Source organism: Netta rufina (assembly GCF_964035555.1).
Source record: "Netta rufina genome assembly, chromosome: 7".
Taxonomy (NCBI): Eukaryota; Metazoa; Chordata; class Aves; order Anseriformes; family Anatidae; genus Netta; species Netta rufina.
In genome coordinates this window covers 7,151,829-7,175,875 of record NC_140130.1, presented here as the reverse complement: position 1 = coordinate 7,175,875, position 24,047 = coordinate 7,151,829, and the positions used below count along the sequence as shown (strand labels likewise).

The window sequence follows — 24,047 nt, the reverse complement described above, 5'->3', positions numbered from 1 at the left end:
TGGTACTTTGGCTGCAAACTTACTGTATTTGCATTCAATTCCCAAATGCTGAAAGTATAGTCTTTCTGACTATGCCAAACCATATTTCAATGGTTTAAAAAAAAATTTAAAAAAAAATCTAATATTCAATGAACAGTTAGGTGAAATTACTCCTGAAAAAAAGACAACTGTGATTTTCCGTCTACAGAATGATCTAGGAAACCTCTTATTCAAATTTTAAAACAATGAGGCATGGACGCGTAACTGCTTCAGCTGTATTAAACCGAATTAACAGTTAGGTGTATAAAGAAGGCTTTTTCTCCCTCTATCCCCTCTAAGGTTGATTTGTTTTCAATACAATTGATACTAAAATCAGTCCAAGGGTAATAAGAGTATAACAACCCAATCCCTTGTCCTTTTTAAAACAGCTAAAATATACTAACTTAAGTTCTACTTAACCTGACTATGCTGATGGTACAATTTACGGACAGAGATCTCTGATGTCTCCGCTTCAAAAAGGCATCAGAATACAATAATTCTGATTGAACCTAATGTTAAAACTACTTAAAATGCCAGGTGCTACAGAAAGAAAAAAGAAAAAAAAAAAAAAAGCTGTTGCATAAAGGTCCTGGATTTCAAGGAAGCACAGGAGCTGCAGAAGAGGCTGAAAAACCCACAGAAGGCATCATTAATCTCATCACCTCTTACTGAAAGTGATACACTTTGTGGAGTTTGAATGAGTACTGTAAAACACAAGCATGCAGAAGCTCATGCAGTGTTATCAACATAAAGTTTTATCATCTATCCTCTGTCCCTCCACATTGCTTGACACAGGCTCAATAAAGCATATATGTTTTGAATAAACTATGAAAAACACGTCCTGATAATACACCTCTCATGCTGACATTTACTGGTGCTCAGGAACCGTTTGTAATCCGGTGCTCTAACTGCTATCAATTATCATAAAACAGTTGAAACCATCACCTACTGTTTTATAAATAATGCATGAGAGCTTTCAACAGGCAAGAAATATCCTTTCAAGATCTTCACTGCTTACTGTATAACAAGTAATGGTCTGTAGGGACCTGAACAAAGCCTGTTCCCCAGCTTGCAGAGCATGGTGCAGGGAAGGTGCTCTTTAAGCGCCTTTTACAGAGCTGGCAGTTATTCAACAGGTGGCTGAAAACCTAAGGTTTACCATGAGGTGCTATTGATTAAAAAAAAATGAATTATTAGAGTAGATAGAACTAGCATGGTATGATAATCCAGTGAAAAAAAAATAATCAACATCTCAAACTGTGAGGAGGGAAAGAATGGTTACTCTATGTGTTGTTTAAACTCTTCTTACCGACATACATACTGCAGCCCACTGTTAAACATACCAATAGGAGCATGCCCCGGGGCCACCTTCAAGCAACACCAGCCAAGGAGCACATCCTTCTCTTTCGGCACCTCTTGGCCGCAGCTGCTTAAAAGCGGGGCACTCTGTGAGAGGCAGGGGCAGTGAGTGCACACCCCAATGACATCCTGGAAATGAATTTAAGTTCCTCAGCCTCAAGCTAAAGTGCCTGCAGGGGTGTCTCAGAGACCCTGCTGAAGCAGGTCTTGTCACCTTGTGATGCTCCGACAGGGGCATGATGCTCAGTGAAAGCATGAAATAAACTCCACATGGCAGCTCTACAAATTTAACTTATTACGAGACAATGATACCAATGTTGCTTGAGCTGTACTTGAAAGGGTTTTAATAACCCGGGGCAGTTATCCCCCAGCACTTTGTGGCAAATAGGCAGGCAACCCCTTCCACAGCCCCCAGCAGGCGCAGAAGTACGGGGAGTCCTGCTGCAAAGACAGCCTGCAGCCATTGAGCAGAAAGCACATCCAAGATCCAACAGCTATCGTGAAGGTTTACAAAAAAAAAAAAAAAAAAAAAAAAAAAAAAAAAGCTGCAGGTTCCTTTGCATTCAGTCTAGCAAACTGTGTGTGTAGCGACAGTAAAGTGTTGTGGGATAGCTGTAAGATTTTCTCCTTAAAGAAGTATAAAGACTGCTCTGTAAGGGCCCTGAATTTACAGGAGAAGTGGCAGAAACGAACTGCAAGGTGCATTCATCATGGATAAATGGAAGGCAGGACAAGAGCCTAATGGCTTCAAGAACTCTTCTCTTTAGGTACATGAGCACTAATGTCCTACTGAGGGCGCAAGGTCCTGTTGAGAAATTCTTAATAAACCTTCTATACAGGACAAGAAAAAAAAACGACGATTCCCTCTCTGAAGCATCAAAAGCAAAACTGCTTACAAACAGACTTTTATTTACCTGATTAAAAACAACAAAACCCCCAATGCTTCCCTTTCAGTTCCCACAGGGAAGAACTGCGAGTAGGAGTGCGCAGAAAAATCACATCATAAACACCAATTATATGTCCATTATTTTTCCCCCTTTCCTTTAATGGGCAATTTCTTACAGTTAGCTAAGATGTAATTAACAAAACCTCATTAAGTTCTAACCCTGAAAGATAAGAATTTCAAGTTTTGCCTGAAGCGTGTTGCAAAAATATCTGGAAACAGAGTCAGGGCTCTCGGTCCCAGCAGGGAGCTCTTGGAGGTGACACCTGTGATCTGTGGCTTGCACAGCAATGCTCAGTCCTCCTTAACTTGAAGAGCTCTGGGCCAAAACTGAGAAAATGTATGTGACTGTAGCCGTTGCACAGCCCAAGCTGCTCAATACCAGTGCTGGGGAAAGAGCAAGGCCAGGTTTGGTCCTTCTCGCAGAGCACTCAATCACAGGGTAGCGATGTATTTCAGGACTGGGGGGGAAGATGATCATATTCCACTCAACCTCGAAAAATGGAATTGCATGAAACATCCAATCAAGTGTGTAAACATCTGGCAGGCTGCACTGCCAGAAAACAGACCCATTCTCTCGATTGCTCGTCCACGTAGATAAAACTTCGCATCTATTTCCTTACTGCTGCAAACCGCGCCTGTCATCACCCAAAGAAGCTGCCACACAGTGTGGACAAAATACACAGCAAGCATAACTGACTGTCTGTGGCAAAAACGTACTGACATGGTGACTATCTGCTTCTGGAGATAAGAAAGCTTCAGCTTTCAAATCTCGGAGCAAACCGTTTGGAATTAAGTAAAGCAATGCTGTGAAAGCCTGAGACAGGCTCCCCATCAGCGCCAGCTATGCACAGAGCCAAATTATGCAGCCTAATTCACCTGGTAAGGAGGACACATTGCAGAGATGCCTCTTGCTTGTCCTGGATGCTGTGAGGTGACAGTGGCGACAAGCAGAACCCTTTTGTGCTGTCACAGTAAGCTCAACAGGGAGCTCCAAGAAAGGCGGCTGCACTGCACATCACCTGTCTCACAGAAACACCGCGACTGGGGAGGTGCAAAGATCAATCCAGAGGATGTGCAGGAATCTGAGGGTACAGCTTTCATTTGCATTAATAAAGAGGAAGGTGTTCAGAGCATGTCTCACCTGCTCAAGGTACCACACTGATCCCTTTCACAAAGCACCCAGCAGCAAGGCAGGCAGGGTGGTAACAGCCTTCTTGGAAGGATCAGCAGATCCTGGCTGTTTGATCTGGCTGTTGAAGTCAGATCATTCTGGCATGGCATTCCCTTAGTTGTTGTTGTTATTATTATTAAAAGACCACGGAAGGGTAAGTTGTGTCATTTTTGATTGCATCTCTTTAATAAAGCTGTTTCATACTTGCAAAGCAGTGAGCTGAGCTTCTCCCTGCTCGTGTAAACCAAATGCTGTTTCAGCCAATGATTTCCTACAGAAACTACCAGAAGCAATTCTGTGCCTCACACTAAGTGGGAGAACAGACTAGACGCACGAGGTTTTCCAGCAAAGTCACGGATGGCCAGGAAACAGATGTCTGATGAACTGCTTTGCCCGATCTTTCCCTCTCAAACACCAGCTTGGTGACCCAACACCATTTGTTGATCCTGCAACAAATTTCTCACTCTCCCATGCTTGTGCACGTAACCTGCCGCTTTTAAAACTCTAATTCCTACCCAACAGTCATATACAAATATCACGGCTGGTACAGAGCTGTAAATTCCTTTTACCTAGATTGTATTTACTGGCATGCTTTTACATTTTCTAACATACAACTGAAATCAGGTCCTGGAGAATTTGTGTTCCTTAAAGTAGTATATTATATTTATTGCAAATATATTGACTGAAGAGTAATATATTTTTCAATCATTTATTACCGCCATGCTTAGAAGATTTAAAATGCTGATCATCTCCTGTGTGATTTCATGCATCAGCTCTTTCACTACTGTGGGATGAAAATTATTTGCTTTTCCTTCCTGCTCCTTCTAGTCCTCCTGTTTTGAGCCATGCTGGTTTTCATCCCACCTGAGCACAGCCAGTCCACTGCTTCCACACCTTTTCATCAGCTCTGCTGTCCTTGCCCTCATTTTCTGCCCTGGTCAGGCCTCACTTGGAGTACTGTATCCAGTTCTGGGCTCCCCGGTACAAAAAAGACAGGGATCTCCTGGAAAGAGTCCAGCAGAGGGCCACAAAGATGATACAGGGCCTGGAGCATCTTCCCTATGAGGAAAGGCTGAGAGACCTGGGTCTGTTCAGCCTGCAGAAAAGACTAAGAGGGGATCTCATCAATGTGTATAAATACCTGAGGTGTAGGAGACAGAGGGATTTGGCCAACCTCTTTTCCGTGGTTTGTGGGACAGGACAAGGGGTTTTGGCCACAAAATTGAGCACAGGAAGTTCCGCACCAACATGCAAAAAAACTTCTTCATGGTGAGGGTGACGGAGCGCTGGGACAGGCTGCCCAGGAAGGTTGTGGAGTCTCCTTCTTTGGAGATATTCAAGGCCCGTCTGGACGCCTACCTGGGCAGCCTGCTCTAAGGAACCTGCTTTGGCAGGGGGGTTGGACCTGATGATCATTCAAGGTCCCTTCCAACCTCTACAATTCTGTGATTTTGTGATTCACCATGGTCCTCCTTAACTTAACCCAAAGTGTTTATTTATGTTGGGGGCAATATCTAGACCACCTTTCACCTCTACTCTTTCTCTAACACAGCCATCCCACTTCACATACCCCCCTTTCTATTATCTTTGCTGAAAAATATTTATTTTTTTTTCCATGTCTGAGTCAAATGGATTTCAATAGTTTTCATGTCCTGTTTGAGACAAAGCCATTTTTCTTGATCAACTCCTTTCTCCACGTCCCATCTGTATACCCTGTGTTTTTCACACTATTTGTATTCTAAAACAGCATTATCTAAACTGAAAAAATGAAGAACATCCTATTGATTTAGGAACCTACATTTAGTGGAAGAGCTATAGTGATATTCATAATTTTGAGCCCTTTCAGATAGCAGTTCTCCTCCACTGAAGAAAGAACATCCCAGACACTAAACCCTGCTTGTCCCATGTCTTTTGATATTGCAGGTTATTAAACTAGTATCTAGTTAAAAACAAAACAAATAAATATCATGAATTTACAGTGCTTTTTTGCTTGGAGGCAGCTGACTGCATTTACATATAGAACATGTCACACTCATTTTCATATAGATGTGACGCACTGATATAGCAATGGCCCAAATATTTGGAAAAACATAAACATGGGGGCTCAGGTTCTAGCCTAATTCCACAGAGTTTTCTTAAGAAGTATTGAATGATTAGATAATAACATGAATAAAATGTTACCTTAATGGTTTAAGAGTTAAAAGAGTGAGAGTGCCTTCCTTCCCTTTAGCCACCATCAGCAACTGCAAGGCTCCCAGTCCATCAGAACTGCCTTGAACAAAGCAACATTCTCAACTGTTTTAAGTGAGAAAACAGTATTTATGTTCAAAGTGATTTTAGAATAATTGCACTTAATTTTTTGGATTTTCAGAAGTCCTTTTGTGGCAACTTTGGCTCAAAATTCTCATTTCTAGCAGTATGGTTATTGTCTAGCTAAGAATATCAAGCTATAAATCAGAAGTTCAGAGTCACACAAATCACATCACGAGCAGCTAATCCAATCCAAGATGTGATGTAAAGCCAACTGCACCTTATTTATTCCCACCTGAAGTGTCAAGCTGGCAGTCCAGCAGGCCACCACAAAACACCCCACGACCCTGAGCAAGAGCTTCACCCCACAGAGCACACTTCTACCTCCCAGCACCTCAGAGGGAGCTGCACACAGCTTCATCACAGAAGATCGGACCCAGATTGATCACCTCATTATTTTTTTTTTTCTTAATGAACAAAATAGGAGATTCTGGAAAATTACAGACACCCAAAAACCCCACAAGTCAAGTGAACTTGCATTACAAACAAACCATCCTACCTGCTAGGAGGGCAGTTTTTAGTGTATGCAGAGAACAAGCAAATTGTAAATGCACTGCTGGAGGCCATCTAGTCCAAGCCCATGCTCCAAGCAGAAAGCAAGAGTAACATTTATTTCACCTTCAGCACTTCATAATTTTTCCAAATGGTCACTTAACTGTCAGTCTAATAAAAATAACTTATGATTAAGTTATTATGGAATAAAAAAAATCTGATCCTGAAAGCTAACTCCTAGAAGCATGTATACACATGGGTTCATGTCCTATCCAGAGCCAATAAGAAATTCAAAATCTCACACTCAAAAGTTCCAACATTAAAAGGATAAAAGATATTCTTCATAAGGCCAAGTGTAATAAAAAAAAAAAAAAAACGTTGAACACTTGCATAAGAAAGCTTTTCTAATAAAGATTTTTTCCTTAATCAAGACCTGGTCATTTTATGATTCCTAAATATATATTTTAATGCATGTTCTCATTGTCACTTAAATTTTATGTAATACTTGATTCAAGTATGAAAAAGATAGCCTCAAGGTGTTGAATGCCACAACAGAAATCAACACGAAAGGTTAGTATGTGCACAATCAGTTGAAATAGTTGTTTTTTTCCAAACTTCATTCTGTGTCAGTTATTTTAAAACCATTCCTTTGGATCTAGTTAATTATATAAACTCACAACACTGTCTTTTCAATAGGGATCTTTGCCTGTCCTGTTGGCACAACATTTCTGAGTACTGAAAGTCTTGGGTATCTTTGTTCATCTAAAGCATAAATCCTATGCAAAAATTATATATATATGAACATCTATATACATGGCTGTATATTAAAAAACAACAACAACAACAAAAACTTAACTTGATTGCTGTAGCCACCAAATTCCCTGAGAGACAGCAACTTTTTTGACTGAGCTCTCAACACACAGGAGTCAGTGTAGAAAGCAAGCAGTAAAGGGTCACCACATCACAACCTATAGTCTTTAAATGCTAAATACAAATCAACAAATTCACCACATTGTACATCCAGAAACATTTTGGCTCCATAAAGCATGATATTTCTCAGAAAACCTACACAGCTGGGGCACAGCCTTGGTTTATGCTATCTAGAGACTTGTTACCAATGTTCTTCAAAGCCTGGAGGCAGCTTACGTAAAATAGCAACTGTCTGCCTGGCTGATGTGCCTTACGCTCTTGAAAAGCTAATGAATCCCAAGCACCCCGGTCTGCAAGGCATCCCGTGTGTGAGTTCAACAGCTCTTCTTTCATGCTTTCAGAGTCAGGACTATTCCACTATGAAGGGAGATGTGGACGCGAGGGATAAACGTAGCATTGCTCTAAGCTGCACTGAACAAATCCATAAAGGGCGGGGGGAAAGGCAGGAAAAGTAGTGGAAGACAAAGACACCAGGGTATTAGTACTTTTTCAGCTTGTTTTTCTTATCTGTATTTTAAAATGGAAATTAAAACTTTTGTAGAAAATGTTTAATGAAGAACAAAAATTCTGAGCTTCAAAGAATTAGCAGCTATGTGACAACCGTACCTGAATTATGACATTTCAGGCCTGACTTCAGCTGTGCTTCTCTGATTTTTACCTGTTTTAACACATACACAAACAGCACCTCTGAACCAGAGTGCAAAATTCTGAAGAAGAACACAGAAATGCAAAGTGCTTGAGTAGCTGCAGCATTTTGGGAAAAAGAAAAAAGGAAAGGAAGCAAATCTGAATGGAAGCATTCAGAGCAACAGCTCAGAAAAAGGAAAAGCTGGCAGAGAGTATTAAAGGAAAATAGACATTCATGGATTTAGTGTGTTGTGGTTTTGTTTTTTTTGTTGTTTTTTTTTTTTAGTTTTGATTTGTAAAAATCAAAATAGTAAATAAGTCAGATGAAACCCACTTAAGGAAAAACGGCAAATTTAATCTTTAAAATTTCTATCACTTTAAAACAGCAGAATTAAACTAAAGGGAAAGTAGAAGAAAAGAAAACAAGGTATGAACATTAGAAGGATATTTGGGTATTCAACAGTTGCTCGTGATCCATAAAGGGAGCCTGAAAAGGACCTACCTCGTAAGGTTTCTGCTTTTAAAAGGAAACAGACCCAAGAGGCATTAGCAGGAGTGAACAAAAAGGGAAAAATGCTGTGAAGGAGGAAGAGAAGAGAATGAGCATAAGCTGTGGGAGAAAATGGAAATGTGTCTAGAACGCAAGGTGAGATCCTGACTAAAGACAACGCAAGTGACTGAAAATGGAGATGTCCACAAAGCCACAGCACAGAGCTGTGGAAAAACAGCTGCAAGAGCCAATGAGGACACAACGCTGGCATTGCAACCATCACCTGAGCCCAGCCCATGTATTGCTGTCCTGGCTGTTTTGGATACTTCCTACCACAAAACTCTTTCCAGCTTCAGATTTCAGCCCTGGACAGCGATATGGACCAGCAAGTGACCTACTTCTTTGGGTGAGTGACACTCCAGGAAGAGTGGGATGCATAAACCAGTGGGTGGGGAGGGGAGCTGTGAAGGATAGCAGCATGTGTAATCACAAAAGCAAAAAAAAAAAAAAAAAAAAAAAAAAAAAAAAGAACAAGTCAAGAGAACTATCAAAATACAGACACGTGCTGGAAAAGTTGGGCGTTTCTCTCAGATGCTGCTGCCTCAGGGATGCCCTTTTCAAAACTATTAATTCCTTGTCTGGAAGATAATTTATCTCTGAACTGCTCTTTAAAACTTCACCTTGTTATGACAGTGACAAAATAATAGGCCCAACACAAATGCTCAGTAGTGCATTTCAGAAGCTGCATTTGCCAAATTTTTCATTGGTCTCATAAACCATCCTGAAAAATAAAACTTAATGCCTGGTGGCAGTCACGTATAATTATTCTTCTGTAAAGAACTAATACACATTTGGGCTGATTTAGAACTTGGCATAAAATAATTAAACAGAGACGATAATTTATGCCCAGCAAGCCTTGTGCTCAGTGGAAATTTGGTGTAATATTTATTCTGAACACACTCTGAACACACTCAGTATCACAGCCATAGCACCTCCTCTATGTACCACAAACAACAATAAAATGCCTGGTTTATACACAAGAGCTGTCTCCTGAGGGGCGGTGAATCAAGCTGGGTCGTAAAACAGCGCAGGCTCATGATGAAAAGCAGCAGAAATGCATTTCAGAATTTACCATCAACAGCAGGCTCTCTACAAATGCTTAAGCCAAACACTCTTGCCCCTTCACACCATGCTACTGACCACTGCTCCTCAAAACAGCTAGAGAAGAAAAGGTGGGTGTACCAAAGGAAAATTATCAGCAGGAACATGTTGATGGCATGGATGATAGGCAAATATGCAGAAAGTGGAGACTTGATTCATTTCAGTCAGTGCTTTCCCTAAACGGTTCAGTCAGTAGGAGAAAATGTAGAATACCCACAGTAATGATGAAAAACAGTAAATGAATAAAGGAAGAAAGAAAAAAAATCAGAGCTGTGGGGGATAACATTTGGCTTGATAACATGACTTTGAAATTCTAGAAGGATACAGGGAGTTTTCACCTGAGACCACGTAACTAAATAAACCAACAAATGTAATTTATGTTTGAGGCAGTCAAAGCTTTGAAATTCATCAGTAACTGATTTATTATTATACTGTTACATGCACTCTGCTGTTCAAAATAAGCAGCAACTTAAGTTTCAAAGCTAAAGGAAAGCTTAAACTACTAATGTTTTTTGAGCACCTGCTTAAACACACAAGGAATCTGAGACACAAAAATATACCCTGAATTGCGCTGTAATTACCTTTTCAAGATCAGAAGAAAACAAACGTAACTAGAAGAATAAAAGAAGTTGGGCCCTAACCATTAAAAAGCAATTAAAAAAAGAAATAAATAAAAGGTATCAATGCTTATGAAATCATCAAGAACAGCTCATTACTCACCTGGCCCTGTTTCATGCTCTGAGCAGCCCTTTCACGCATGTCTTGAAGAACGACTGATGCAAAGCCTTATCTTCTTGTTCAAGTGTGAAAAGGTATTGGGACCTTATCATTATTTTAAATGACTTCATCATTTTATAAGTCTTTTAAACAAAAGTTTAGTTGATGTTTCCTGGAAGCGCGCAAATTTTCAAGAGTGGGCCTAGCTCACAGAACGGCTCTCAGGAAAGGGCCTTGGGGTCCGCTTTTCTTCGCCCTCTGTCTCCCGCCCAACCCCAAAATCTGAGACAACAGCCATAAATAAGCACAGTAAGGAAGGACGTACGCAGGGGTTGCTGTAATGGCATTTGTCACAAGCCATTCTGTTTCCCTCTTTCAGCAGCTCCTCAGTCCTTTCAGTGGGTTGTCACTTACTAGCTTTTGTGCACTTCGTGAGAAAATGAAATTATTTTTTTTTTTTTATTAAAGGTAAAGAGAGGAATCCCTTTGGCACAGAAAAGGGAAGGAGACCAATCTAGGATTCCACCACACTATTAAATATATCAACAGATGTCTAATTAGACTTTGAAAAGAACTAAAGTGGCTCAGACTCCCAACTACAACCTAATCCACGTAGGCTTAGAAATGTAACATCCTTAATCTTTCAAAAAAGCTTATTAGATACCTATCTGCAAATGCAGGATCTGCTAATTAACATCAGCTCTCCATGCTCAAGTACTCTGGGATACATCCAAATTATCTACAGAAAACAGATCCCCAAGCTAAGAGGAAACCCACCCTACTGTACATCCACCTGCCTGCTCAAAGTGCTGTGCAGCTACGCTGGATCAGTCCGAACAGGCAGAGCCAGCTTTGATGCAGGCTTCACCAGGGGCTTTCAACAGCACCCTGCTGGACTCGACTGTTTCACATGCAGCACCACCACTTCCAAACCTATGCTGCAGATGGTGTTTTCTTGGGTCAGGCTCCAAAATAGTTCATGTATAAAACCAGAAGAAAACTGTCTGTACTTTTTGAAGACATATAAGCACTCCTAAAAATGGGAGAATAAAATAGTTTAAAAGTCACTGACTAGCTTACCATCGTTACTACCATGAAAACAAGATTTAAAAACAACTGTTCAGATTAAGATTTTGCAAAGCAACTTAATCTATGCAACCAAAGTACCTCTTTGCATAAATTAGAGGGGATTTTTAACATAGGTCTGCTATAGCCAGATCATTTCCACATTTACATAGGTTATCTGGGGAAGATGGGGAAAAGTGAGGTTAGAATAAAAATATATTTAAGATGTTATGAGTGCCTCTAATTAAACCATGATGGTTGCCTCCTGGCACCTGCTGACCCAGGCCTGATCCTTCTTGGTGCACGGCCAAGCTCTGAGCCCCACACTCCTGCTGATGCCTCTGTTTCACACCTCTTTTGTACACTCAGCAAAAACCACTTCTTCCCCAGGTCCCTTGCTACCAGATGCTTAAATCTATTCCTGGCTCTGCCTCCTGTTTGCCATGACAGCAACGTGCCCCGGGGAGGAGATTTTCCTCCAGATGAGCAGGCTAAACGTATATATCCTGCTTCCACAGGAGGAAGGGCTTCACAACAGCAGAACTTAGCAGGAATTTAAGTCATGCACAGCAAGAAAAGCAGTATCACTTGGTGAAAACAAGGCAAGTAAGAATTTAGATGCATCATCTGACTTGCTGTGCTGACCTATACATGCTGCTCTTGCTTCTAGCAGGATTTTCACAGTACCCACTTACAGTCATGACAAAAGGAAGTGTAATAAACTGTTCTTCCACAATCTGCGTAAACATTTTTCTAGACCTTGTGAGGGAAGAAACTGCTTATATTTGTGAACACTGTGAACAAAGATTTCAATACAAGTTTCCTTCAAAGTTCTCCCATGTTCCTGTTTCCTTCCTTTGGGACAGAAAAATAGAGCTCTGTACGTTAGTTTGCTTTGGGTATCCATGCTAGGTAACAGACTAACTCCAAAAATAAAGCCACACCAAAACACTTACACAGCACGACCCAACATGGTTCTGGAAATCAGTAGGCTTACTAAAAAGTAGGCTTAAAATGCATTAAATACTCCCATCCTTGCACAGTTTTGCTGGAACTGTAAAGGAGAAGAATATTGCTAGTAAAATCACATTCAGGGTTTAAGAATCATACGAAGGAAATAAATTGTTGAAATCTGCAGTTCTTAATTTACAAAGCTAAACTGACAAACTGAGAATAGGTATGTATTGAGTATCACAACTTAGAGTGAATACTCTTACTTACAACTCAATCTGAATACTCAAACTGTCAAAGATGAGCCGTTCATAAACTTTAAACCATTTTGACGAGAATTTCAACTAAAAATAGTATCTCAAGTGCATTTTAAAAAGGCCTTGGTATTACACAGCATAACCATTATTCAAAAAATTACACCTGCTCCAGAGTGGGGTTGAATTCTAAATTTGTCATTTTAAGTGTCCAGACTAGGAAAGACCCGTGGTCTTGCCTGATGTGCTACTTACTTCTAGTTATTCAATATTCAGTGAGCCAAGCTCAATAGCTCGCGGCTGAGTGAGTGGTGTGTGGGTGCACTGAGACAGCTCCAAGTCATAAACCTGAGCGAATAAAGCAGGTACAACCAGATCTGAGACGTGGCACCTGAACAGAAGACAGAATGCAAAACAATACAGCTGTAATGACAATGTACAGCTCCTAAGAACCCGCACAGGTTCTTAGACAGCTCATTATGAAGATAATGGGGGGAAAACACCTCATTCTCGAAGATAATTGGAGGTTTTCTATTTCACCTTCCCTGAAGAGCACCAACACCAGGTTAGGATATTTTCTAGACAGCTGGCAGCACAAGAACATTTTAAATAATTCCAACTCTGTCACTTGCTAACTGTATTTTCTATCCTTAAGAATATGTTAATTCATTTCTAAAAGGCAACTTACTGTCTTTCCCACTCCCAACTCAAATTACTTCCTGCTTTTTGACCCTAATTTTTCTTAAAGTGCATCATTTAAGGAAAATTACTGAAAGAAATTAGAATGTTTTGAGATTTTTAACAAAAGTTCTGCTTAAATACTGGCCACTGTTGACGTCTGTGCTCATGAATAAAAGAGGAGTAAGCAGCTCATTCATTTACAGCTCCTTCAGTCTTCACACATTTGTCCTCCATGAAAAATATGGAAATGTGATTGAAATCTGTGGTATAAAAATAGCAACAGACACCAAATTGATTCATGACTTTTCAATGAAATTCTTAATACCAAAAGCCTAAGAATATATAATTTCAGGAAGAAAATGAACAGGCCTGAATGAAACAAAAATTATATCCATAAATTTAGGCCTCTTTCCCCATCTCATGCATTTATACACTAAATCAAAGTTGCTGGATGAGACGTGATACTCTAGTTTACACTTTGATTTCAACAGCTCAAGACAGCAGTTTGAGCACCAGTACATATGAGCCAGCTGCTAACATGAAGAACTGAAGTGAAAACAAATACAAGTTACAAAAAGCATTCAAAATTCCATCTTGATGAAATCATTAGATGAGTGCAAGAAACTTCTACAACCTCTAGTTTTTACACTTACCCTTTACCTGTTCTGTTCCAAGCCTTCTTCCCTGACAGGAACAGCTACACTTGTCCAGGATGTTTAACCTTTCTTGAAATACAGATTTGTTATGCTCTGTTAAGCTTTCTAATGCTGCATTTGATAATGATTCTTGGGACAGCTGATTGAGAACAAATAAGTCCTAGTCTTAATTAGATACATCCCTGAAATTCTGTATTTGGCAACCAAGTAAGGAAGCTATGACAGAAAAAGAATGTTTTTAAAAGGAGGTCATTAAACTGTAGAATATTAGCTGATTTTCTTCCATTATGAAGAATTTTGAGGTTGACATGCTTGGAAAATCCTCAACTCTAAAACAACATTTTGCTAGAAGAATAAACCAAGACGCAACTGAGTCTCTCTTGGTGCTCTTGCCCTTGCACCCTGCTGCACGCTTCCCACCTCAAAGCCAAGGAGCACAGCATGAGCCAGCAAATCCCTTTCTGGTGCTTTTGCCAAAACTTGCCTGGATTGTACACCATTCCCTGTGGATTTCTACGGCCCAAAGCAGCTCCTCTCTGCAAGTCCAACCAACACATTGCTAAAAGGCAAGGGAACACCCAGAATGATCTGGACCCAGCACCGGTCAATGCTGTCCACATGAAGCTGTGGGCTTCCTTTGGGTAGCCTGACCATCGGCCCATGCCACCACAGCCACAGGGGCAAGAAGGGGCCAAACTGCCCAGCACTCTGCAGCCGGGTAGATTCAGTCTTCAGCCTGTAGTAGCAGCCCCAACACTGTGCAGCCACACAGCATAAACAAGTCAAACCCACACATCTTGTTAGGATTTGTTCACGACACTGAACAAGGGTAACTTCTGACACGCATTACTTAATCTGGCAGATTACGTTACATTTAATGTATCACCTTTCTTCCTATATAAAAACACAAAACCAGAATAAACTCCGTACTGCATGTTCTAATTTGACAAAATGTTGTTACGTGCCTGGGCCTGATCCAGCTCAAACTGGTATTGCTAGATAAACTAATACAGACCAAATATTAATGAGCAGCAGCAGCACAGATGAATTCAGCAAAAGACTGCTGATGCCCAACACTACAATCTCATTAGCCATCAAGACAGTATCAGCAGCTAGGTGCTATCCCCACACCCTTGGCAGATAAGCACGTAGACTTACCGAGGGATCCAGATTTACCAATGTGATCTGAGAACACAGAACTGTCTGTGCCATAATTATAAGTTTTACAACCGAAGACAAGCTGATGGTTTAGAAGCTAAATTGATTGAGCTCTTCTCTCCCTTGCTCTGCAAGGTAATAATTCATTCAAAGTTTTATTTATTGGCTGCAATAACTTAACTCACCCGTTATCATATAAAAGGCATACCATGTTTCCAGAGCTCTGGAAACCAGATTCCAGTTTGGTGAAGATATATTTGAAAATGAATGCTTTCCACAGTTGGAAAAAATGCTCACAAAGACTTTATAAAGCTTTACAATTGTCTGAAGATGTGAGAAAAAACTATGTGTGGACACGCGTGCATACAGACAATTTCAAAACATAGATTGGAAATTGACTGAAGCAGTTTTCTCTGGAAACGTTTCACATGAGCGATAACATACATGCTCATCACTTGATTTTAATCTATTATAAAAATGTAATTGTTAATTGTTACCAAAGAAATAGCTCACTAACTGAAAGCTAAATGCAAAGAGTCTGCAAATCAACTTTATGGAGTAACTAAGAAAACCAATCAAAAATTACGTAGATTTCAGCTTGGACCCTTTTCCATTCCCATGCATCCCAGACTTGAGAGATTACCGTTCTCAGAATCACTTGAAATAGGAAAACAAAGATTATTTTTCTTTTCTTCATGCTACATAAAGCTCACTCTTAAACAATGGGAAATAGCTGAAAACACCTTGTTTTCAAGTTGAAGATACAGAGGCTTGCTAAAACAGTAAATTATAACTTACAGGAATATGTAACTTGATAAATTCTAACATCTCCATGCAACGTGTAAGTATCTGTACAGCTTAAAAGAAAATCAAATCTTCCCTCCTGCTGCAAGAAACCTAGTGCTGCAGCTGAAAGCTCTGCCCTATTTCAGTCCTGTTAATCCTCACAGCATAGCTTTAAGTCTTGCTCAGGTGCTGAGTACACGAGCCTGTCCTCAGCTCATCTTATTTATACCTTCCCCCCCCCCCCCCAACAACTGAGTGTTAACTGGCTCATCTCACCGCTGGTCAGTACCACCAGCTGCTGCGGGCAGGCCAGCAGGCTGCGTTTGATGCAGGGGGTGCCAGTGGAGGAGAGCACTGCAGAGAGAGACTGCAGGCAGAGCAAGAAGTCAAAGGAGCAAGCCTTATGTGTGATATAAAAGACCTGGGGGACCTACAGACGTGAGGCTGTGTGCAATAGATGGAAGCCTTCACCATGGTTGGACTGTTTCCTTCCTCTGCTGAGGTCTCTAGGACAATGTGCTATGCTACTGTGAGATAAGCCATCCCTTCCTTCCTTCCTGCTTCGCTTGTCCTAACAAAAGGAGGAGATCAACTGGGAGACCGAGGTGCACTCTTCTACTTTTTACCTGCAGTGCTGTGTTCTGCTCCAGGGTGCCAGCACCAGAAGGACATGGAGATATTGGAGAGGGTCCAGAATGGCTTTAAACTAAAAGAGGGTAGGGCTAGATTAGATATAAGGAAGAAATTCTTCCCTCTGAGGGTGGTGAGGTCCTGTCCCAGGATGCCCCAAGGAGCTGTGGGTGCCCCATCCCTGGCAGTGCCCAAGACCAGGCTGGATGGGGCTGGGGGCAGGGGGGGCTTTAAGGGCCCTTCCAACCGAAACAGTGCTGTGATCCTGTGATTCTATTTTTTAGTATGCAAAATACGTGTAAGCTTTTACTTAGCTGCTGCAAAATTTTACAGAACTGTCTTCTGGTTTTATGCTGGTTTGTAGATTTACCATACACATGTTAAGAGAGTGACGGGAACATACTACAGACACAAGCACGTTCAGCTCCTCTGTACATCTGGCACATCTCATCTCAGCCTGCTCTCCCTGCTACACCTTTTACAGGGCCAAATGCTGAGATGAATCTCTGTGTATTTTTATTTTAGCACTACTAATTATAACTCAGCAGCTCTTTTGGATGTAGCATAATAAAACACCTCTCAAAAATGAATTTGAGTGTTTGTTGAAAAAACATTCTAGGTTTAAACAACCCAAGCATATGACTCACTTGCAGTGGACTTTCTCATTTAAAAAAAAAAAAAAAAGCAAAATCGCTTTAAATGGTATTTTGATCCAGTTACATAGCCTTGCTGGCATGTTTAAAATTAATCTGCAAAACCTAAAGATTCTCAGGAAAGAAATTTTGAAATAGCAGTGATGTCAAAGACATCACTTCTGTAAGAAAGATGTATTAGAAGGTACTAAAATGCTGAAAAAAGAACCTTCTCATCCTTCAACTCCTTAATTCATCCTTTTTATGAAACAGAAGGGAAAGGCAGGAGAAGACCATGAAGTTGTAGCTCTTACGAAATGTTATTTTCAACACATCTGTGTTTAACCACAGCAACTTTCTAATACGAAAACCTTATTTCACTAAATCTATTTCTCCCCATAGCCAAAATGGCTCATGGCAGTCAGGGTAGAATTGACACATGTGGGGATGGACAGCAGGACCCTTACTCCTTAAGGCTCATTAGTTCAGTTCCAGCCCATAGCAGTTGTCACTGAAAATTTCATTAAACAATGGCAGCTTAGAAGCCTTCACACAGTCCATAGGCTTCAAGTGTACTAATATATTTCCTTTCTCAGAAGAGAGGCTAGAGATTTTATGTCTCTAGAAACATTTTTTTCAATCCCTGTCAGTTTTACCTGAAAAACAAAAATACTTTGCTATAGCATGGAAATTTGCAGACATATTGTCAAAGCGCTTCAGTAATCAAGTCTATTCTCCAACATTACGTACAATTAAACTGAAAATAAATTGGTCCTATGGTAGCAGAAGAACAAACCAACCAACCATAGCCTGTGCTCCTCTGCACATTTGTGCCCCACTTGCCATTTAGTGCCCCTCTGCAGGGCGTTATTGATGGGGTCTTGCCTGTAGTGATCACACATCCTCCTCCTCCCCAGGAAGCCAGGCTGACAGAAGATCCCTACCCAAACAGTGGGAAGATGAAGAGGTACTCAAACACTATGGAACCCTGCACTGCCCATGAGACTCATTCCTGCCCTTACCTGCGTTTGCACAAATACCAAAATCCCCAAAGAGACTGCAGAGACGCAAGCACAGAGAGAAAAGAGCACTATCTGCAGCAAATGTCCAACATCCATTAACACTCTGTATCGTCTCAAGAGTATAAAGGAAGAAAAAGAACAAAACAGAAGAATGTTTATTGAGTTACCCGGGACGGGCAAGAAGACAAACACGATCTTTATGGCTACAGAGGTTTTGTTGTGAATGCATTATCAAGATACCATGTACGTTGCTCTTCACGTTTGGGTGAAACTCATCTAAGTTACCCTGATTTCTGTGCTGGCATCTGGCTAGTAGGTAACTTAACTAAATCCACCTTAGGGGAAAAAAGCACACATTGATCTTTTTGGGGTGCAGTTACAGCAGCAAAAATCCAAACACCTAAGTCTCAAGTACAAGGAACTCTCGGTTGTTCACCATCACTGTAAGGTAGCCTCCGCTGATGCTTAAGCAACAGTATTTGGGTTTTACACAGCTATCGGCCCAAAGAAATAATTCATAAGCTCTAAACTACCCAGAAGAACACCTGCATTGGTGCTTCCTATTTACTACTTCGGATCACCATTCTGCAAGTTGCCTACCTCCATACACAGCAGCAGCACAATTCTGCTGGAACTCCAGCTACCATTAAGCTGGAAGCTACAAGTGCCAAAAGCCATCTTAATGCCTTCTTCTGACAGAAGCCACAGCCACAGGGAAGATTTTTTTTCTTCCTATCTAACCTAACCCTCCCCTCTTTTAGTTTAAAGCCATTCTCCCTTGTCCTATCCCTACGCCCCTGATACAGAGTCCCTCCCCGGCTTTCCTGCAGCCCCCTTTAGGCACAGGCAGGCCGCTAGGAGGTCTCCTGGTCTTCCCCAGGCTGAACACCCCCAGCTCCCCCAGTGATGCTCTAGCCCTCTGAACATTTTGCAAAATGCAACAAGACATCTTGAATTACTCAGTACAGCTGTCCTCTACAAAGCTGTGTTAACACTGCTGACAATTGCCCATGCAATATTCTCAATTTTTAGAATAAAACCTAAAATGTTTTAAAGTCCCCATTTCAGTAAAGGAAAAAATATATTAATTGGTGAACGTAATTCTCGGACTGAAAGAAACCCCCATGCATCTAGAAGCATTCATTTTGCTTTTAAGACTATCAAGTCCTATAACCCATTCGTTTAAACAAAGAAAAAATGGGGAAAAAAAATCATTAATACCTCAAGAAATGTGAAGTTCACCATTCCTGGGACTCTTTACCGGTCCCCAAATATACTCCTACTTGTCAAGTGCATTAAACTGATGGGATGCCTCAGCCCTCAGCCTGCTGCTTGCATTCGTTACCCCATCTGTCACTGTCACACGCCACTGCTCGACAGTCCCTAACTCCTTGATACACACTCGGATCCAAGCATACCCTTCATTCGGTGTGGATCCACGCAAGCTACAGCACTCCCACTGAACCCTAGGACATCTGGAGGGGGGCACTCCAAGCCAGAAAACAACCTGCTGGTAGCAGCAACACATCCTTTGCTGGGCCTGTCTGTTTTAAAACACCTATCGCCAGCTTAAGCAAGACTTATAGAAAAAGAATCACTTAATATGAAGCAAAGAAGTGGTAGCACTGACTTGACAGCTGAGCCTCTACACTGTTATCAGGTATATTCAACCTCCATTAATCTTGGCCGCACAGGGCAGTAGGGGAGGACACAACTTACCCCTTCAACACAGACAGCTAAACAATAAGGGCATTTCGATACAAGCGCTGTCCTCCCAGGAGATTCATTTATTTAATACATATTGTGGCTTACAGATGAGGTGTGTTGGTTCCATATCTGCAATGCGAATTGAAGTTTCTACTTCCCATTTGACTTCTTTAATGGGGAATTAATGGCTCATAGGAATTCACAGTGAAATAGATATATTAAATCATTGCAGAGACAAGCAAAGCTTTTAGGAAAAACACACTTTTCCACACGGCATCCTATTCAACAATCCGTCTTGTAGGGCCAGTTACATTTGAGTAGAAATATTAAATATTTAGGAAGCACTGACTCAAACATTCAAAAGCTGAGAAACAACTACCAACTAGAGGGACACAAACTTATTACTTCACATTTTTATTCATACTTCAAGTGATTACACTCAAACTTTAAATTTCCTCTTTTTTTTTTCCCCCCACTATTGTTCACATATGCAACCCAAATGCTGCTAGAACATAAGAAAAAGTGTCAGTACCACCTTTGTGTAAACAAGAGTACTCGACACCTTCCCAACAAGGTGGCACAGATACAGTTATTTCACAAGTGTCAAATCCCATGACTACTTCTATAGTGCAAAACTGGAAAAAAAGACGAAAAAGACATTGATTGCTGACCCCTGAACTATTTAGGTAGTGTATGCATCTATTTTCACCATAATTTACTAAAACTGAATTACAGACTTCACACACAGGTTCTACAACTAAACAGTAAGAACCACCATATATGTTGTGATCACACGACATCTAAATGCTCTAAAACTTTTTTTTCCCCACTTCATATAAGCATGACACAAACATATATTGCTTCTACTAAAATTAATATTGCACTACGTAAATTACTTTTATGGCATTCAGATTACATGTGGAAAAAGGAAAAACAAGAATCCCACTCAGTACATGGACACAATTACCAGCGGAATTTCATTTTGCTACAGCCATCTCTTAATTTCAGCAGACATGACTGATGGCTGCAAGAAAAATCAGTACAGAGGAAGAAGACAGTCTGATGCTAAAAATCTCTCCAGTACAAACTGGGTAACTCAGCATACAGGTGTATTAAATATTACTGACATCATTTTTTCTTCGTTTCTATTATCAGAAAAAAAAATATGCATATTTTTATCTGTTGGAATGTGAGCAACTCCAATACCAAGCTGTTTGCCCAGGGATAACAGCAGAAGAGTTTCACCAGCATGACCCAGACTTCGTTCAGCATTTCATTGCACTCGTGTGACAAAGGATAACCACACATGCTACACTCAACTGTGCCTAACTAAATTAAACACAATAAAAAAGGAAAAAAAATGAATAAAAATTAGTGAAAAGTAGTAATATTGAAGCGTAACAGCCACTTGTACAATGTGACACTAAGAGGGAGCAAACACATCATCACATTACAGTATGCTGCATTACGGAAATGTTGAGACCAAAGATCAAATTAAAGAAGTGTATGGTTTGACAAATGAATAAAATAACTATAATTCATTTCTCTTTCAGAGCTTACATGAATACCTGTAAAAAAGTTCTGCTGCTTCAGAGGTATGCATTACCAAAGCTTAGACTGAACAAAACAAGGAACCTTCTAAAAGCTGCAAGGGAAACCCAGAAGACAACAACATTAATGCTCTTCCCAGGCTTCAGAAAAGTAGCTGGGAGCCTCCACACCCTCACCAGCAACTGCGGGGAACCCAAAGGGGCGTCCCGGAGAACAGAGGTGCACTCACCGTTACGACTCTCTTCATCAATAGGAACTATTGTGGCTGGAGGACCTGTTCTGGCCAATTTGCAATCTATAAAGATAAAAAAAGAAGTTATTTCTGATTCCAGAGAAAGGTCCTTGGGTTTTTGTTTGTTTGTTTTGTGGGTTGTTTGTTTTTAAAAACAAGTCAGCGTATTCAGCATACTGAAGACAAGCATCACTGAAGTGTGATGGATCAAGATCTGACCTCTTATCCATTATTCAAATAAACTTTTTAAAGCAAAGGAGAATCTGATGACGGAGGATTTAAAGCCTCAGATGCTGATCCATATCTAAAACTAACAATTAAACAGTGTAAGCTTAATATGCTTTGCTGCATTCTCTCTTAGGGGAGCTTTCCTTCCCATGTCGTGACTACACACACCAAATTTTTGCCACGTACCCACAACACAGTTTGCTGGCTACACTAGAACACGTCCATAGTTTGCTCTGGAGATGCTACCAGGGACCACAGTGAAGCAGAGTCTCTCAGGACAGATATAATAGGACAGTAATTTATCACAAAGAAAAAAAAAACAAAAAAAAAACAACAAAAAACAAAGGAATAATTAAAACATATTAATCATAATTAAAGCTTCACAGCAGAAACAAACATAATTTGAATTTAATTGCAACAAAAATATTTAATTAAAGGAAGTGAACAGAATTTTAATAGCATTCAAAGGAAAATAAAAATTAAGAACAGACAAGCAATGTTCAGGAAGTTTCATTGTGCCATCTTACCCTCATATTGCCAGTCTGGAGTCAAAAGTTTAGAGGCATCAATGGAAGCAGAGCAGAATAATGAAAGAAAATAAGTAAGATTTTGTTGCTTTACAGAAACGATAGCTTCAAAGACAAAGCAGTACATGCAGAGCTAGCAAAGGCATAGGTGTAGTCCTACAATATTCAAAAGCATGTATACTACTTGTAATAAGTGGATTTTGCAAACAATTTGATTTTCTATATTAAACAGAAGAAAAATATTACCTCTTCAACCCCAACAGGAAAAAAATGTTAATTAAGAGGTGCTTCTCATTTTCAAAGGGCCTCACAGTACCACTAAAACAGCACTATAAAGGGAACACATTTCTCCTTGCCCTTTCAGCACGGAGAACTTTGTCCTCCTTGCAGGAGCTGGGCCACGAAGGCTGCTACGCAGTGCTTCGTACCGATCCAGGGAAAGCAGCACTGGATTTTTAGAGAGGTCTAAACACTTTATACAATATCCCAAAAGAAAATAATCTGTAAATTAAATGCAGCAGCAAGGCAAGGTAAAACACAATTTCCCAGCCCACAGGAAAACTAACACACTCATTGACTTCAACAGAATTGCACAGCTGCTGATTACAGACTGCAACTGCCCCTGCATAGACCGAACCTATGAAGGAAGATGAAAACAGTGCAGCATTTATCCAGATGTCTCTTCAGGTGAGGCCCCCAAAGGGCATCCCCATGGCACAATGATGCAGCTGCGCTAGTCAGCTGAATAGCAAAGCTGTCCCTGCAAGACCAAACTTCTCAACAGTGAAGGCACCATGACGGACAGCATGCGTCTTTGAGACTCGTAATATTTATGAGCAGCCTGAACACCACCTGAATTACTACCAGCGATAACACCACCACCATGTAATCACCATTATTTGGGTTTTCCAAAAGCCACAGAGGCAAACCTTTCTGCAAAGATGAAAGGCAGAGAGCTGGTATGGGCGTGCACACTCCCAGCCATTCAGCTGTGACACTGCTGATGGTTTCATGCACTGCTTCATTTGCGATCCTAAGAAATCCACGTACGTTTGCTCACTGAGCAAACTCTCTTTTTATTCTTATGTGCTCCAGCTTGATACATAAAAGTTACGTATTTGTTTATAGTTCTTATTTTTTTTTAGGCATTAACAGAGGAAACAGAGCACCTCAACAAAATTCACCTTCCATGTCATTATAACTTTCATTGCTAGGAGCACGTTCGTGCAAAGCTAAGTACCATTTGCATATCCATATGAAACACAGAATTTTTCCTGCTTTTATTCTTTTCGCTGAATGCTATAAAAGTAACAGGACCATAACTGATACAACCCCAGCCTTTTCCAGAGAGATACATATATATATATATTTATCTATTTGTTATAATTTTCAAGAACTTTATGGTTTGGCTAACAGAACAACCCTTCAACAAAATCTGTGAGTGCTAGAAGTCCACCGATACAAACATACCAGGCTGTTTTTGGGAAAGGTCTGCCATTTGTCACCCAAAAGAGATCACTGTACATGTAACCACACAGAAATCCAAAGCAGGGACAATTTTTAACCCCAAATATTACATATTCCTTACCAAAAGAACGATCGTGGCTTTTTGTAAAACCAAATGAGCTTTTTCCCCATTGTCTCTATTTCTGCACTGGTATTTTCTCCTCGCTGGGTGCCTCTGTGAAAATGTCACCCAGATCAGGGTTCACAACCCCCACAGCCTTGGGCTGAATTCTCAACTAA

The 24,047-nt window shown here is 40.6% G+C and overlaps 1 protein-coding gene across 4 annotated transcripts in view; it reads right to left on the bottom strand.

The window, feature by feature from the left end:
* PCDH15 (protocadherin related 15) overlaps nucleotides 1-24,047 on the bottom strand; it is a gene marked incomplete at both ends in the record, with an annotated part of 362,472 nt that overhangs the window by 314,608 nt on the left and 23,817 nt on the right. For 2 of the 4 annotated variants that reach the window (XM_084290012.1, XM_084290011.1), the window contains 2 exons: nucleotides 21,544-21,609; nucleotides 22,302-22,316. In XM_084290012.1, the coding sequence (XP_084146138.1) occupies nucleotides 21,544-21,609; nucleotides 22,302-22,316 (81 nt within the window). The remainder of the gene's footprint in view (nucleotides 1-21,543; nucleotides 21,610-22,301; nucleotides 22,317-24,047) is intronic. The other 2 variants (XM_084290010.1, XM_084290013.1) reach the window with 1 other exon arrangement.